General features: G+C 32.7%; 1 protein-coding gene across 3 annotated transcripts in view; it reads left to right on the top strand.

The window, feature by feature from the left end:
- PRIM2 (DNA primase subunit 2) overlaps positions 1–13,214 on the top strand; it is a 377,081-nt gene extending 363,867 nt beyond the window's left edge. For all 3 annotated transcript variants that reach the window (XM_074310600.1, XM_074310602.1, XM_074310601.1), the window contains exon 14: positions 12,766–13,214. In XM_074310600.1, the coding sequence (XP_074166701.1) occupies positions 12,766–12,993 (228 nt within the window). In that variant the 3' untranslated portion in view covers positions 12,994–13,214. The remainder of the gene's footprint in view (positions 1–12,765) is intronic.
- The last annotated feature ends 1,877 nt before the right edge of the window (positions 13,215–15,091 follow it).

The following is a 15,091-nucleotide window of genomic DNA, read 5'->3' as shown; positions in this document are numbered from 1 at the left end:
AAAGGGTATGCACATTTTGATAACTTTTTGGGCATAATTCCAGATTACTCTCCAGAATGGTTGGATTTTTTCACAAATCCACCAACAGTGCATCAGTGTCCCAGTTTTCCCACAGCCCCTCCAACATTCATCGTTATTTGTTCCTGTCATCTTAGCCAATCTGACAGGTGTATAATGATATCTCAGAGTTGTCTTAATTTGCATTTCTCTGATTAATAGTGATTTGGAACACTCTTTCATATGAGTGGAAATAGTTTTAATTTCATCATCTGAAAATTGTCTGTTCATGTTCTTTGACCATTTATCAATTGGAGAATGGCTTGATTTCTTATAAATTAGAGTCAATTCTCTGTATATTTTGGAGATGAGGCCTTTATCAGAACCTTTAACTGTAAAAATGTTTTCCCAATTTGTTACTTCCCTTTTAATCTTGTTTGCATTAGTTTTGTTTGTGCAGAAACTTTTTAATTTGGTGTAATCAAAATTTTCTATTTTGTGATCAATAATGGTCTCTAGTTCTCCCTTGGACACAAACTCCTTCCTCCTCCACAAGTCCGAGAGGTAAACCATCCCATGTTCCTCCAATTTATTTATGATTTCGTTCTTTATGCCTAAATCGTGGACCCATTTTGATCTAATCTTAGTATGTGGTGTTAAATGTGGGTCCATGCCTAGTTTCTGCCATACTAATTTCCAGTTTTCCCAGCAGTTTTTGCCAAATAATGAATTCTTATCCCAAAATTTGGGCTCTTTGGGTTTGTCAAACACTAGATTGCTATTTTTATTCACTATCTTGCCCTGTGAACCTACCCTATTCCACTGATCAACTAGTCTATTTCTTAGCCAATACCAAATGGTTTTGGTGACTGTTGCTTTATAATACAGTTCTAGATCAGGTACAACTAGATCACCTTCATTTAATTTTTTTTTTCATTACTTCCCTTGAAATTCTCAACCTTTTGTTGTTCCATATGAATTCTGTTGTTATTTTTTCTAGGTTATTTAAATAGTTTTTGGAAGTCTGATTGGTATAGCACTGAATAAAAATAGATTAATTTAGGGAGTATTGTCATCTTAATTATATTCGCTTGGCCTATCCAAGAGCACTGAATGTCTTTCCAATTATTTAAATCTGACTTTATTTTTGTGGCAAGTGATTCGTAATTTTGCTCATATAATTCCTGACTCTCCTTTGGTAGATATATTCCCAAATATTTTATACTATCGACCATTATTTTGAATGGAATTTCTCTTTGTATCTTTTGCTGTTGGATTGTGTTGGTAATGTATAAAAATGCTGAAGATTTATGTGGATTTATTTTGTATCCTGCAACTTTGCTAAAATTCTGAATTATTTCTAATAGCTTTTTAGCAGAGTCTTTGGGGTTCTCTAAATATACCATCATGTCATCTGCAAAGAGTGATTATTTGATTTCCTCATTTCCTACTCTAATTCTTTGAATCTCTTTCTTGGCTCTTATTGCCGAGGCTAGAGTTTCTAGTACTATATTGAATAGTAATGGTGATAGTGGGCAACCTTGTTTCACTCCTGATCTTACAGGGAAAGGTTCTAGTTTATCACCATTACATATGATGTTTACTGAAGGTTTTAAATATATGCTTGTTATTATTTTAAGGAATAGTCCATTTATTCCTATACTCTCAAGCGTTTTTAGTAGGAATGGATGTTGGATTTTATCAAATGCTTTTTCTGCATCTATTGAGATGATCATATGGTTTTTATTAATATGGTCAATTATACTAATAGTTTTTTTAATATTAAACCAGCCCTGCATTCCTGGTATAAATCCCACTTGGTCATAGTGTATTATCCTGGGGATGATTTTCTGAAGTCTAAATTTCTTATTTAAGATTTTAGCATCAATATTCATTAAGGAAATTGGTCTATAGTTTTCTTTCTCAGTTTTCGATCTACCTGGTTTAGGTATCAGTACCATGTCTGTGCAAGACACTAATCTTCCTAAAACACAGGTCTGATCATGTTACCCTTCTATTCAGTAAATTCCAGTGGCTTTTTTTGTTGCTTCTTAGAGCAGATCCTTTGGATTTAATTTAATTTTGGTGGTCAAAACCCTTCAGAACCTACCCTTCTATCTTTTCGGTCATTTTACGTCTTACTCCCCAATGTATACTTTTCAATCCAGAAACACTGGCATCCTAGTTATTCTATGAACAAGATACTCTTTATTTAGCTCTGGGCATTTTTTTTCTGCCCATTTCTCATGCCTGCAATTGCTTTCCTTCTTCTACTTAGAATACTAATTTCTCTGGCTTCCTTTAAGTCCAGATTAAAATCTCGCCTTCTATAGACAACCATCCATGATCCTTCTTAATTCCGGTGTTTTTCTTCTTTTAATTATTTCCTGTTTAATCTGGTATATGTGTGTGTGTGTGTGTGTGTTTCTTTGCTTGTTGTCTTTTCCATTAGACTATTAGCTTCTTGAGGACAAAGTCTTTTTTTTTTTGCCTCTTTTTGTATCCCTGGCACTTATCACAAAGCCTGATTCAAAGTAAATTATTAATAAATATGAATTGATTGATTTAGAACTTGATGAGTCCTCAGATGCCATTTAGTTCAGGTCCTTATTTATAGGGGACTCATCTTATTTATAGATGAGGAAACTGAGGTCCAGAGAGTAAGTTATGTCACATAGCTCACATTAATAATAACCAATTTAACTGGATCTGAATCCAATAAATCTCACTTTAAACCCTTTCTTCTGTAACATGCTGCCTTGGATTATATAGGTTATTTTAAATTGTGATAAATTTAATTTAGATTATTCTTTCAGTAAATCTTTACTTTTAGTCAACCTATTTAAATGGAAGTTAAATTAAAGTTTAGAGTATTGGAAGAGAAAGTGTAGCATTTTGAGATATTCAAAATTGTTTGCAGTTTATATAGATACTCAGACATTTATTAAGTGCCTGTTATGTACCACACATCATGCTAAGTGCTGAGGATACCAAGAAAGATAAAAGATTAGTTTCTGTCCTCAAGGATCTCATAGTCTAATGAGCTAGACAATATGCAAACAACTTTGTAAAAATGAACTGTGTATAGTTTAAATTGGAAATAGTCAACAGAGGAAAGGCATTGGAAATTAAGGAATATTAGGAAAGACTTCCTGTGGAAGATGCTTTTTAATATCTACAAATTTGGTATCAACATTTCATATAGAAATTAATCAATATTTTCATATAGATGTGTTAGAAGGTCCTATAGGAATAGATGAATTCTCCTCCTCCATCTCAGTTCATTGCTTGCTAAAAATTAAAAAAAAAAAAAAAAAAAAAAAAAAAAAAAAAAAAGCAGCAGATGGCAAATTAACTCCAGCTGGAATAAAGCTGATTCCAAACATCCATTTTTTGAAATGGTCAATTTTAATTGGAGACTGTGGTATGTATTATTTATACAGTTAAATGTCTGAAATTCAGCTGACTTCTGAGGGCTGTCCTTTTATCCCACACATTCCAATCATTTGCTTTTTTTTGTTTGTTTGTTTCTCAGTTATATTTTTTTCAGTGACTTCTCATTTGACCTTTTTGGGTTAAGTTGGCAAATGTATTACACATACCCTCAAGTAATACACACACTAACCCCTTTTCTCTTTTTCCTTCTCACATGCTTTCATCAATAATCTTAAAAAAGAAATATGGTAATCATTGTTTTCTTAATTTAGCAATTCACTTCCTGAAGTTATAAAGCCAGAGTCAGTTATTTTTTCATTGATTGGACAATCCTATTTTGTGAAATTTATGGTTTCTTTTCGATGGTGTTGTCAGAAGACTAATTCAATGTCTAATACAACGACTATCCAAAAACTTGCTTCTGCTTAAACACCTTTTATATATATATATATATGTGTGTGTGTGTGTGTGTGTGTGTGTGTGTGTGTGTGTGTGTGTGTGTGTGTGTGTGTGTGTGTATGTGTGTGTGTGTGTGTGTATATATATATATATATATATATATATATATATTCTATGAAATCATTAAATTACCTAATTAATAAGCTCCCAGATCCCAGATCCACTATTTTGAAATGTTATTATGGCAGCCATCAAACCAAGCAGAGCAAATACTGTCAATAGCATTTGCATTCTCTGTGACATAAAGTAACTTTTGTTTTGTGGTATTTTTCTTATTGATCGTGAATTTGGAGCCCTCTTTTCCACTTCTATGAAAACTGTATCTTTGAAATCCCTTATATTCAAAATATGTGATTATAAAAATTGCCTTTACTTGTCAAGCTTCCCTTGTGTTTAATACCATGTGGGTCTGCTTTGCCTGAAGTTACTAGTTGTAGACACTATGGGCAACACCTACTTATTATAAGTTTCAAAAACACAATGTTGCCTGTAATCAGTATAGAATTTTACATAAAGTTTTATGACTCTCAGCTGATTAAAAGATATTAACAATGTTATGGCAAAATAAGGGCAGCCTTGTGGGGTATGAACATTTTGTTTTCTTCATCCCAGTTATCACTAGGGGTGGGTAACAACCGCTGTAGTTCTGGAATAAATGCATATATCAGGATGGAGAAAGGGAACAGGAATTAAGTTTATGATTTTATTGGCATAGGAAGCTCCAAGATTAAATGAAGTCCTTCTACCAATGCATGTATCCAGCAGTGACACTTTCACTGCAATTAATAAACCGGTATGCTTGGGGCTATGGGAGCTTAAATGAGTTGCCCACAGTCATACATTTAGTGTGTGCCAGTGGCAGGGCTTGAATCTAAGTTTTCCTAGCTTCAAGGCAAGTTTTTGTCTGCTTACACCAGTCTTTCTCTTACTGGGTTACTTTTTAATAGTATTCGTATACATTAATTTATGTATGTATGTGTGCATTCTACAAATGTTTTAATAAAATCCTTGCTATTCTATGTAAAGCATATGTATGTGACATGGTCCAAAATAAGAGTTTACATACAAAAGTTCCTCCAGTTTTTCATTATGGCTAATTTTGAACCATTTAGTTTTATATTTAGTTTTAACAAAAATTATGTTTTAAAAATGAAGTTGTTTTTTGTTTTTTGTTTTTTTTACTTTGAGGCTATGTCCTTCATTGGCCTCTGTAGATCTCAATCTAGGAAAAGTGCTTAAAATTCTCTAATCCAACTCTCTGAATCTAAAGAAACTAAGGAATTTTAAGTTTTTTGACTTCCCAGAGATTATATAGATAGTAAGTGACCAAACTAGGATCTGATTACACCAAGATTACTGCATGTGATATTTTAAAATATTGCAAATTTCCAGATTTTTTTAAAATCCAGTTTTAATTTAATAAAAACATGAAAAAGGTATATGTTTAACTCTTCTTTCAAAGATGGATATGAATATTTAAGTTAAAAATTTTCTACATGCAAAACTATGCATCCACCCTGCCAATTAGAGATTTTTAGATGTATTATTCCTCTTATTGCTTTTCTTAGATTATTATATGGTATTTTTTTTAAAGATTGTCTTTAAGCTCTTAATTATTTGTGATCCCTCTCATCACCAAGTTTATTTTTTCTGAATGCTCTGTGATCAAATATCCCTTCAATAGAAGTTTCAAAAATGAACCACAGTTAATTGATACCATTTGCTGCAGCCCTATGATAGTTCCATATGGCTTTTTTTGTAATACCAGCTGCCTCATTATCAGCTGTCATTGCAGAATCTCTTGATTAAAACCCAAAGATCCCATAGGTACAACAGAATTGCTTCCATTGCTTCAAAAACTACATTTGCCATGGCAGAAATATGAGACCTGTGTTTGTGTGAAGGTCATCTTGTGCAAAATATGTTGATCCCAAGCAAACGTTGGCAAGATAATCACTTGGTAGATGAAATAAACTGTCCTGTCGGAAGCCTATTTGCTTGTGTACTGAGGGAGCAGTATTTTAAACTTTTTTTTTTCATTTTAGAGTATTTATTACTTGTTTGCTTGCTACAAATGAAAATGAAAGCTGAGAGCTAGTGCAAATTGTTATTTTAATTTTAGTTCAATATAATTATAGTATAGTTCTTTAGCTTATCAGAACATTGAGGAAATAAATATTCTGGATAATTGAGTTTTCTGAACAGCTGAGGATTTATCTCTTAATTGTCAATCTTTAAAAAATTATTTTAACCATTTTGAATGGAAATCTTCCTAAAATATATTATATGCTTTCTTACCTTCCGAAATGATTTAACCTTTTCTGGTTGACTCAGCATCATGATTCAGTTAAAAAAAAAAAAAAAAACAAGAAAAAAAAACTTATCAAGCTTCTACCATGTGCTTTGGAGAATACAAAGACAAAAATGAAATAGTCCTTTCTCTGGAGAAGTAGTAGAGCATTGTTCAGCACATCCTAAACTTTCTCAGTCCCCAGTAATTTGTTCATGGTATCCCTAGGCCAAAAGAAATTTCTAATGTGCCTTTAAATTGTTAGGTCCAAAAAACCCTCAATAAATGTTTATTTCTTAATGACAAAAAACATTTCTGAAAAGATACAAATTGAAAGAAAAATAATTTTTTATTTCATTTTTAATTAACCACAGTACTTGTTATTGGGATATGTATGCCTATTGGGCACTGCACAACAAACCTTAGAATAGATTGGACACTGCCATCTTCATTTCAATATTCACATGGTACTTGTTATTTATCACGACAACTGCTAAAAATCCACTTTCTCAAAGATAGGACATCATTGCAAACAAGAAATTCACTAAGTTATTGGTATAGTTGAAAATTCAAATAAATGAAACATATCTCAAACATCACATACAATGACATCAATTAAAGGAATAAAGCATAATTCATTGTTCAAACTACCTTGAGTAGTTCACATGGTATCCAAGAAATATCAAGTATTGGTGGGCTTCCCTTAAAAATTTCATATATCTAAAATATCCCCCAGAACTTCTGTGAGATCTTTGTGGTAGCCCACACTGCTTGCATGGTTTGACAAATATGGACATAGTAACTAGAGAGCTGGCTTTGGAACTAGGAAAACCAAGGTTCAGTTCCCTTCTCTGATAGAAGCTGAGCATGTAATTCTCAGTGAATCACTTTATGTCTTAGCAGTCTAGGCAATTCTCTAAGACTACATTATAGATAGTATACCAACTTGTATTGGTATGAGTTTCCTTATCTGGAAGGTCTCTATACTGATTTAATCACAAGTCAAGTTCTTATCCATGTTTTCGCCCTTAGAGAATTTAGTGTAGTGCTTTCAAATCTTCCCTGAACTGGGGGCCAAAAGTCCACCTATAAAGATCCATGTGGGCTGTCCATTGACGTAGTTTTAAAAATATTTTATTGTATTTTTCTTTGTATGTTTTATTGTATGTTTGTATGTTCTATGTATTTTTATTTATATTGTTAATTTTTTCCCAATTACATTTTCAACTGGTTCAGCCACACTTGGGAGTGTCATGGGCCATATGTGGCCTGCAGGGTCCATGTTTGACATTTCCAATCTACTTGATAATTCTGAACATTAGTATATCTAAAGAGTTATTAATGTGTATAGTGAAGTTGGCTCTGATACTTAATGACCCCAGACTATGGATATGGTTCGTTCTATCTGTATTTCTTCCAGAGTTTTAATAACTTTTTACTTTCCAGTTATTTTCTGTGACTTCTCACTACTGTTAATGTACCTGACTGCAGCATCCTCAACACCTTTTCTAATTAATGTTTCTTCTTAGTTGTGGTCACAGAAGCTTCATTACCAAGTTTGTAAAAGTTGTGTGCACCATGAGAGTAAACAAGTGTTGATTAAAGGTCTGTAAGGTAAAGTGTTTGAATACAAGTACTTTAATACAAAGGATTTTGTGTCATCTATTTTGGATTATTCTGAGGCCTTTAAAAAAAAAATCTCATTTCCTAGTTCTTAGCTGTGTTATAGCTTGAAAAAATTTTAAGTGAATTAATTATTTCTGAATTTATCTGTTTTATAAATTTACTTTTTGTGCTTTGATTTTCTTTATTTGAGTCACACTTCAAAATGATCTATCTCTTTCTTATCAAATTTATTGTGCTGATCTTGGCTCTCCTTTGCTTCATCTAGTCAACTTGTTCATGCTGTTCTCCCATGTTTCTCTAACCCCCTGTCTTATTCCACTTCCATTAGATTCCATAAAATTGCTATCATTTTTGTATTGGTTGACTTACTGAGTAAGTATCTGTAGTTTTAAAAGATCTCGAGAATTTCCCCAAAGTGATTCCTTTCATAAGAAAATAGCAGGTTTTAAAATAATTATATATAATCAATCTAATATCATTTCAACAAATATTATTGGAGTGTTTGTATAGATAAGCCATTAAATTAGATACTAGGAGTCCAGAAATGAAACGTGACAGTTCCTCCCCTTAGGAAGCTTATATTCAGACTCAAGGAGGGGCAGGATGCAGAAATGTATTTAAGATAACCCAAGAGGACCCAGAATGCTATTGGAAAATTTCAGTAGGAAAATAGACTTCTTCCTTATGATCAAGGAAGCAGGGCATCTGTGATGGTTTCAGTCTCTCCTGATTGGATATAAATTTCTTGAGAGAAGAGACTGTTTATTAGTTTGTTTTTGTGTTTTCAGGACCCAGTCCCATCACCCACATAATAAGCACCTGAGAAATCTTGTGGATTGGTTTATTTCTAATGAAATATAAACAAAGATATCCCAAATTTTTTTGTTTATTTGTTTTTGTATAGACTCTTTTTAAATAAATAAAATAATTTTAAATAAAACTGCTGATGCCAGAATAGTAATAAAACATCTATTATTTTTGTGATACAGTATTGTTCTCCTAGTACTCACACTTATATTAGGCTATTTGATCATCACAGGATTTCTGAGTTCTAGTTCATTATTCTTTCGGAATCTTCTTCCTTTCTTCTGAAATTTCTTCTGAAATTCTTCCTTTCAAAGCATTTGTATTGGATTCTCCACTTGTCAGTTATTTAGAAATCATGTCTCTTAGTTATCCAACATTTATTCCATTCCTACTCTGTGTCAAGCATTGTGTTAATTACTCTGGATACAAAGAATTCAATCCTGACATACAGGAACTTATGTTCTAGTGGGAAAATTAGCATGTAAATAACTAGGTATATGCAAAACATATACAAAATAGTTGGAAGGTAACAAAAATGCTAGAAGTATTAGGTGGGAATCAGGGTCGGGAGGAAAGATAAAGTCTCTTGCAAAATGTGAGAGGAGCTGAGTTTTGAAAGAAGAGGACATTAAGGAATAGAAAATTCCAGACTTGAAAAAAAGACCAGTCTGTATACATATATTTATTAGGCTCTTAGTTTATCCAAGAACTCTGCCAAAGGTGTGGTGGCCAGTTACCCTCTTTAACACTATCCACCCTCCAAAGAAGCTGTTATCTCAGCTCTCAAAGAGTCTATGTTCTGACATGGATATAAATATCTCATTTTAGTAATGGTATTTATGAAGGTAATCTGAGCATTAGCAGAGCAGGTAGGTGGGGGATAAAAAGAAAGGCAGGAAGATTCAAGAAAATCTGCAGAAAGAATTGAGTCTTTTTTTTTTTAAGGTTTTAAAAAAATGGAAAAAGAACTTATCTTGTTTGAAAAACTGAAAGTAAGATGGTATAGCTGGATTGTAATGTGTGTGAAGAGGTCTGCAGTGTAAGCAGGATGAAAAGGTGTAGGGGAATCAGATTATAAGAAACTTTAAATTTCAAATATATAGCCCTGGAGGTAATAGGGAGACTCTAAAATTCAATGAACATGTAGATAACATGGTTAGACCTATGAAATCCTCTTGACAGCAGGCTGGAAGATGATTTGGAGTGGGAGATAATTGAGGCATGTAGACCATTTAGAAGACTCATGCAGTAGTCAAAATGAGGAGATGATCAGAGTTTACACCAGATTTGTGAATGTATAAGTAGAGGAAGAAGGCCTATAGGATAAGTGTTTTTAAGGTAGAAAAGACAAGATTTAGCAGTGTATTCGATACATGAGATAAAAATGATAACTGACATTATAAACCTGGATAACTGGGAGAATAACATTGTCTTCAACAGTAATATGGAAGCTGGCTTAGGAAAAAAAAATATAAGTTCTGTTTGGGACATGTTGAGTTTGAGTTGTTTGCATAATATCTAATTCAAGTGTCCATTAGGGAGTTGGTAATGCATAAGTATATAAAAAATTAAATGAAAAAAGTTGCTGATGCTTCCACTGTTCATGAATCTTATTATGGATGGGTTATAGAAACACCTCTAAAAATTTCTCAATAAAGTAGCAGATGAAATTCTGCTCTAAGAATAGGTCTAAGTAACAACTATTAAGAAAATTCAATCTTTACCGAACTAATCTGCTGTACACAGATACAGGTAGTGAGAAATAACCACACATATCATCAGAAGAATGATTGAATCATTGAGTGCTTAAGTAATTTGTATCATAAGAGAGGATTTATCTTTATTGATCCATCATAGACCTGTTGAAACCCTTATAAATAAATTTTCATATAGAATTTGTTAATTTCAAGAATTTAATATCCTAAAAAGAGCACACAATGTGCTAAAAATGTGATAAAAATTAGTCTTGTTGGACTTAATTAGCTAGAGGAAAGAAGGAATATTTATAATAATAATATTCAAGTACCTGACAAGTTCTTTGGGATTTTATCTTTCTGCTTCAGGGTCTGATTTAGAGAACATGGATTCACTATAACAATCGTCTTAAGTAAGGACTGTTTCTCATATAAATAACTAACTCTACACTAGACTACATCCATAATTAATAAAGTTCTTCAAGTAGCTTATTATAATTGATTTCACTAATAGAAATTTTTTATTTAGAATAGTATAAATAACATTTAGGGATTGCTTTTAATTAATAGCAACAATAGCACCTTAAGATTTGGAAAGTGCTTTACAAATATCATTACATTTTATCCTTATTACCATAGGAGGCAGGTACTCTTATTATTCCCTTTTATAGATGAAGAAGTTGAGAAAGACTGTAAGTAACGTGCCTATCTTGTCATATAACTGGCAAATGCTTTACAATTATAATCTCATTGATTCTCACAACAACTGTGTGAAGAAGATGCTATTATTATCCCCATTTTACAGTTGAGGAAGTCCTAAATCATATAACTATTAAGTATTTGAGGTAGTTTTAAACTTAGATCTTCCTGAATCTAGGTCTAACCCTCCATCCATTGTGCTATCTATTTGCCTAAGTGGTTTTTTTGTTTGTTTTTTTGCTGAGGCAATTGGGGTTTAGTAAGTAACTTGCCGAGGGTCACACAGCTAGGAAGTGTTAAGTGTCTGAGACCCAGATTTGAATTCAAGTCCTCTTGACTTCAGGACTCGTGCTCTATCCACTGCACCACCTAGCTGCCCCTTGCCTAAGTGTTTATATGTTTGTAGCTATTGGTTGAATTTTTTAAAATGGGGACAAATTTGCTCATTGTTGAACATTCAAAAGCAAGAATAACTGTTCATTTTAAACAATCTTGAGAATTGAGATGTAGAGTTTCCTTTGGAGTTTACAATTAAAATGATATATTTCCAAATTCACTGCATTAATCCGACAAAAATTTGTTCTTTTTGAGATGATTGGCATAAAGAAAACTATATTGGTATAATCATCTTGAAACCCCATTGTGATTTGCAAAAATTATTTAAAAGGTGTCACCTAGAGATAGCACAAGATGGTTTTGATCAATTGCATGAAGATAGGTTGCTTTATCGGAACTCAGCATCACCTAAAATGAAGTATCACCTACCAGTCTTATAGATAAAAGTGAGTTGACCGAGCCACAACAGGTGACCACTGTACTTTCCCTTAATACTACTCTTTAGGATTTGGGTTCTCTCTTTAATACAACTTAATAAATCATTATTTATAAAGATGTATTATTGTCCTTATAAGAAATAAGGAAATAATTTTTTAAAAATAAGAAAATATTTCTATGAACTGATGTAGGGTGAAGTGAATAGAAACCACAATTTATACTATAGCATCAATATTATAAGGGTTTGGGAATATGATTTGGAAGATTTATATAAACTGACGAATATACTAAACAGAGCCTTTTATGCAATAACAACAGTGTAAAGGTATAAAGACAAAAAACTTTGATCAATACAGTGATTGTTCAAGATTTCAGACGACTGATGATGAAACAGGCTGTCAATTACAGAGTGGTGATGCATGTTGGATGCAGAATGAGATATATATGCATGCATATGTGTATATATGTGTGTAGATATAGATATATACATTATCTATACACATCTTTATATCTATTAATATTTGTGGATACCCATTGGGTAAACTTGTTTTGCTTGACTATACAAAAATATTTTTTTGGTAATGGGATTTGGGTAGACAAAAGGGAAAGGAAATTTCTGTTCATTTTTTTTTTTAATAGAGAAATGAGAATGTTACAGATGACAAATAATGGATAAACTTTCTGATGAGGTTACTGTATTTTTAGTTTTAATTAATTGTTTCATTTTGTTATAAAAGACTTATAAATCAAGAATAATCTGTGAAAGCTTATGATTTAAAAATATAACACATACATAAAACTAGAAGTGTAAAAATGAAAAATAAATAAAAAAGGTGATGGGAAAGTCCTACTATATTCATCCTTACTAATTTGTCTAGGCAGTGATGGAATGTGGTTCAAATACTGACTTTAGTGAAAACCAGGATGGTTTTGGAGGTTGTGTTGGTGCTCATGAACACTATGTCTCTTTGTTTGCCTTTACAGGTTGAAGATGGTATGTTTTCTTTGAATCATCCTAATCAGTACTTTTTTGAGAGCCAGAAACTTCTCACTGGTGGCCGAGAAGTCAGGAAGGAACCTAGCCTGCCAGAAGTTTCTCAGACCAAGCAGAGTGTCCAGAAAACTCCTAATTCAACATCTTCACTCCCATCATCTTTAGATTCTACACTGGAAATGGATATGGAAGGGTTGGAGGGTTATTTCAGTGAATAACCTTTGACTATCTCCCTTCTTTCTCAGCTTTTACTTCTCTGTTTTAGCAAATTTCCCCTTTGTAACCTAATTAGTAACAGGAGAGAGTCATTTTCCTGGATGGTTATCATTATTTCATCCATATCATAATCTAAAAACAGTATCTTTTAATTCTTCTTAGTTTAACCTATTACTTTGCCACTTCTTTTTCTCCAAATAAAAAGTAAATACTAAAATGAAAATGTTTATGTGTATGAGGGGAAAAAAAAGGTACTGAAGGAAATAGATGTCAAAATAACGCATTGGATATTGCCATATTAAACACACACACACACACACACACACACACACACACACACACACACACACACACACACACACACACACAAACAAAGATATGTTCTAGGAATTTCCCAACAAGTGCTTGTTGCCAAATGCCAAGAAAAGAGTAGATAGAAATCATTAGAGAATAGCAGACCAATCTGCAAAACTATTTCTCATCTGAGCATTCCCTTCTCTTTTTGATTTTTTGCATAAAAAGGAGAAATCTCTTGCTGAATGAATTGTCATTGTTTTAGTGGCTGTGATTGGCAACAAAATCTTTCAAATGCACCATAAATCTGTGACTTACAAATGAATGGATAAAGGAAAACAAAGAAAGATTGTGTGTAATCTGGTTTAGTGTTCATTTTCTTTCCACAGGCTCATTATTTAAAATAATTAAACTTACCAACTTTAATTTTCAGCTTATTCTTTGATAAGCTCTAAAAATCAAGAGTTGGTAAAGGAGGACATATAAGGGAGACATGTATGAATTAATTTCATCTTCTGTCAATACTCCAGTGCTTCCTACTTGTGTTGACAGTTGAGTAAAATCAAATAAATTTGGTGACTTAACATGGTTTTATTGGTCTCATAAGCTCCTTGGAAAGTAGTATAGTATCATGAAAAGACTGAGACTTTAGATACCTATATTTTGAACTGGAAGAGACCTTTGAAGTCCATTCTTGCCCACCCAATTCTCCATTTTATGGATAAGAATTCTGAGCCCCAGAGAAGTGAAATGATTTATGAAATTATATGTAGATCTAGAGTTAAGAGCCTCAGAGGCCACCTAGTCTAATAATTTAAGAAAATCACTCTCCTATTCAATGAACTTTCAGGATTCAAAGCCTGTCATAACCTACCCTTCCTACCTTGCCATTCTTACTATGTTTTACTTCTGGCCACATACTCTGATTCAGTGAAAGAGGCCTCCTTTATATTCCATGAACCATGAGACCTTAAATAAATATGTATATATTTCTGTAATTTTTAAAATATATATTTCTTAATTGTCTCACTAGATTGTAAGCTCCTGTGGGACAGGGAGATAGTTTTTGCCTTTTTTTCTTTTTTTTTTCTTCTTGGTATTCTTTAGGCCAGGCTCTGCCACTGACTTGTCATTTACCAATATCAAAAAATTTTAACCTATCTAGGTTACAGTTTCCTTCCTTTCTTGGAGTTAGAAAGACCTGAGTTGTAATACTGCTTTAGTTATGTCCTAGCTATGTGACCCTGGTCTTTTTTAGCTTCATCTTCCTCATTTGTAAAAATGTTGCTAATAATAGCACCTGTGTCACAGAATTGTGAGGAATCAAATAAGATAACACATAAGATATCTGGCAAACATTAAAGCCCTATAGAAATGCTAACTATGATGATGACAAATTATGTTTTTGTAGAGTAGTTTTCAGTCATGTCTGATTCTACGTGACCCCTTTTAAGGGTTTCTTGGAAACATACTGAACTGGTTTGCCATTTCCTTTTCGGGTTCATTTTAACACATGAAGAAACTGAGGCAGTTAAAGATCTCATTTGATCTCCTATCTTCCTCACCCTAAGCACAGTGCTCTATTTACTGTACGACTTAGCTGTCCCAAGGACAAATTATCTTATTTTACAAATAGTTATTTAAACTCAGGTTCTTAGAATTGTTTTGTTTGTATATTTCATGAGGCTAATACACTCCAGGATTACATTTTAGGAGGTTAAAGAAAAATTTAGATCCACCAACAAGTATTCATTAAGCAGCTCCCTTGTATCAGGCATTGTGCTATGCATTGGGGATTTTTGCCCT

The sequence above is a fragment of the Sminthopsis crassicaudata genome, chromosome 4, assembly GCF_048593235.1.
Source record: "Sminthopsis crassicaudata isolate SCR6 chromosome 4, ASM4859323v1, whole genome shotgun sequence".
Classification (NCBI taxonomy): domain Eukaryota; kingdom Metazoa; phylum Chordata; class Mammalia; order Dasyuromorphia; family Dasyuridae; genus Sminthopsis; species Sminthopsis crassicaudata.
The sequence above is the reverse complement of the archived record's forward strand: the minus strand, read 5'-3'. Positions and strand labels throughout refer to the sequence as shown.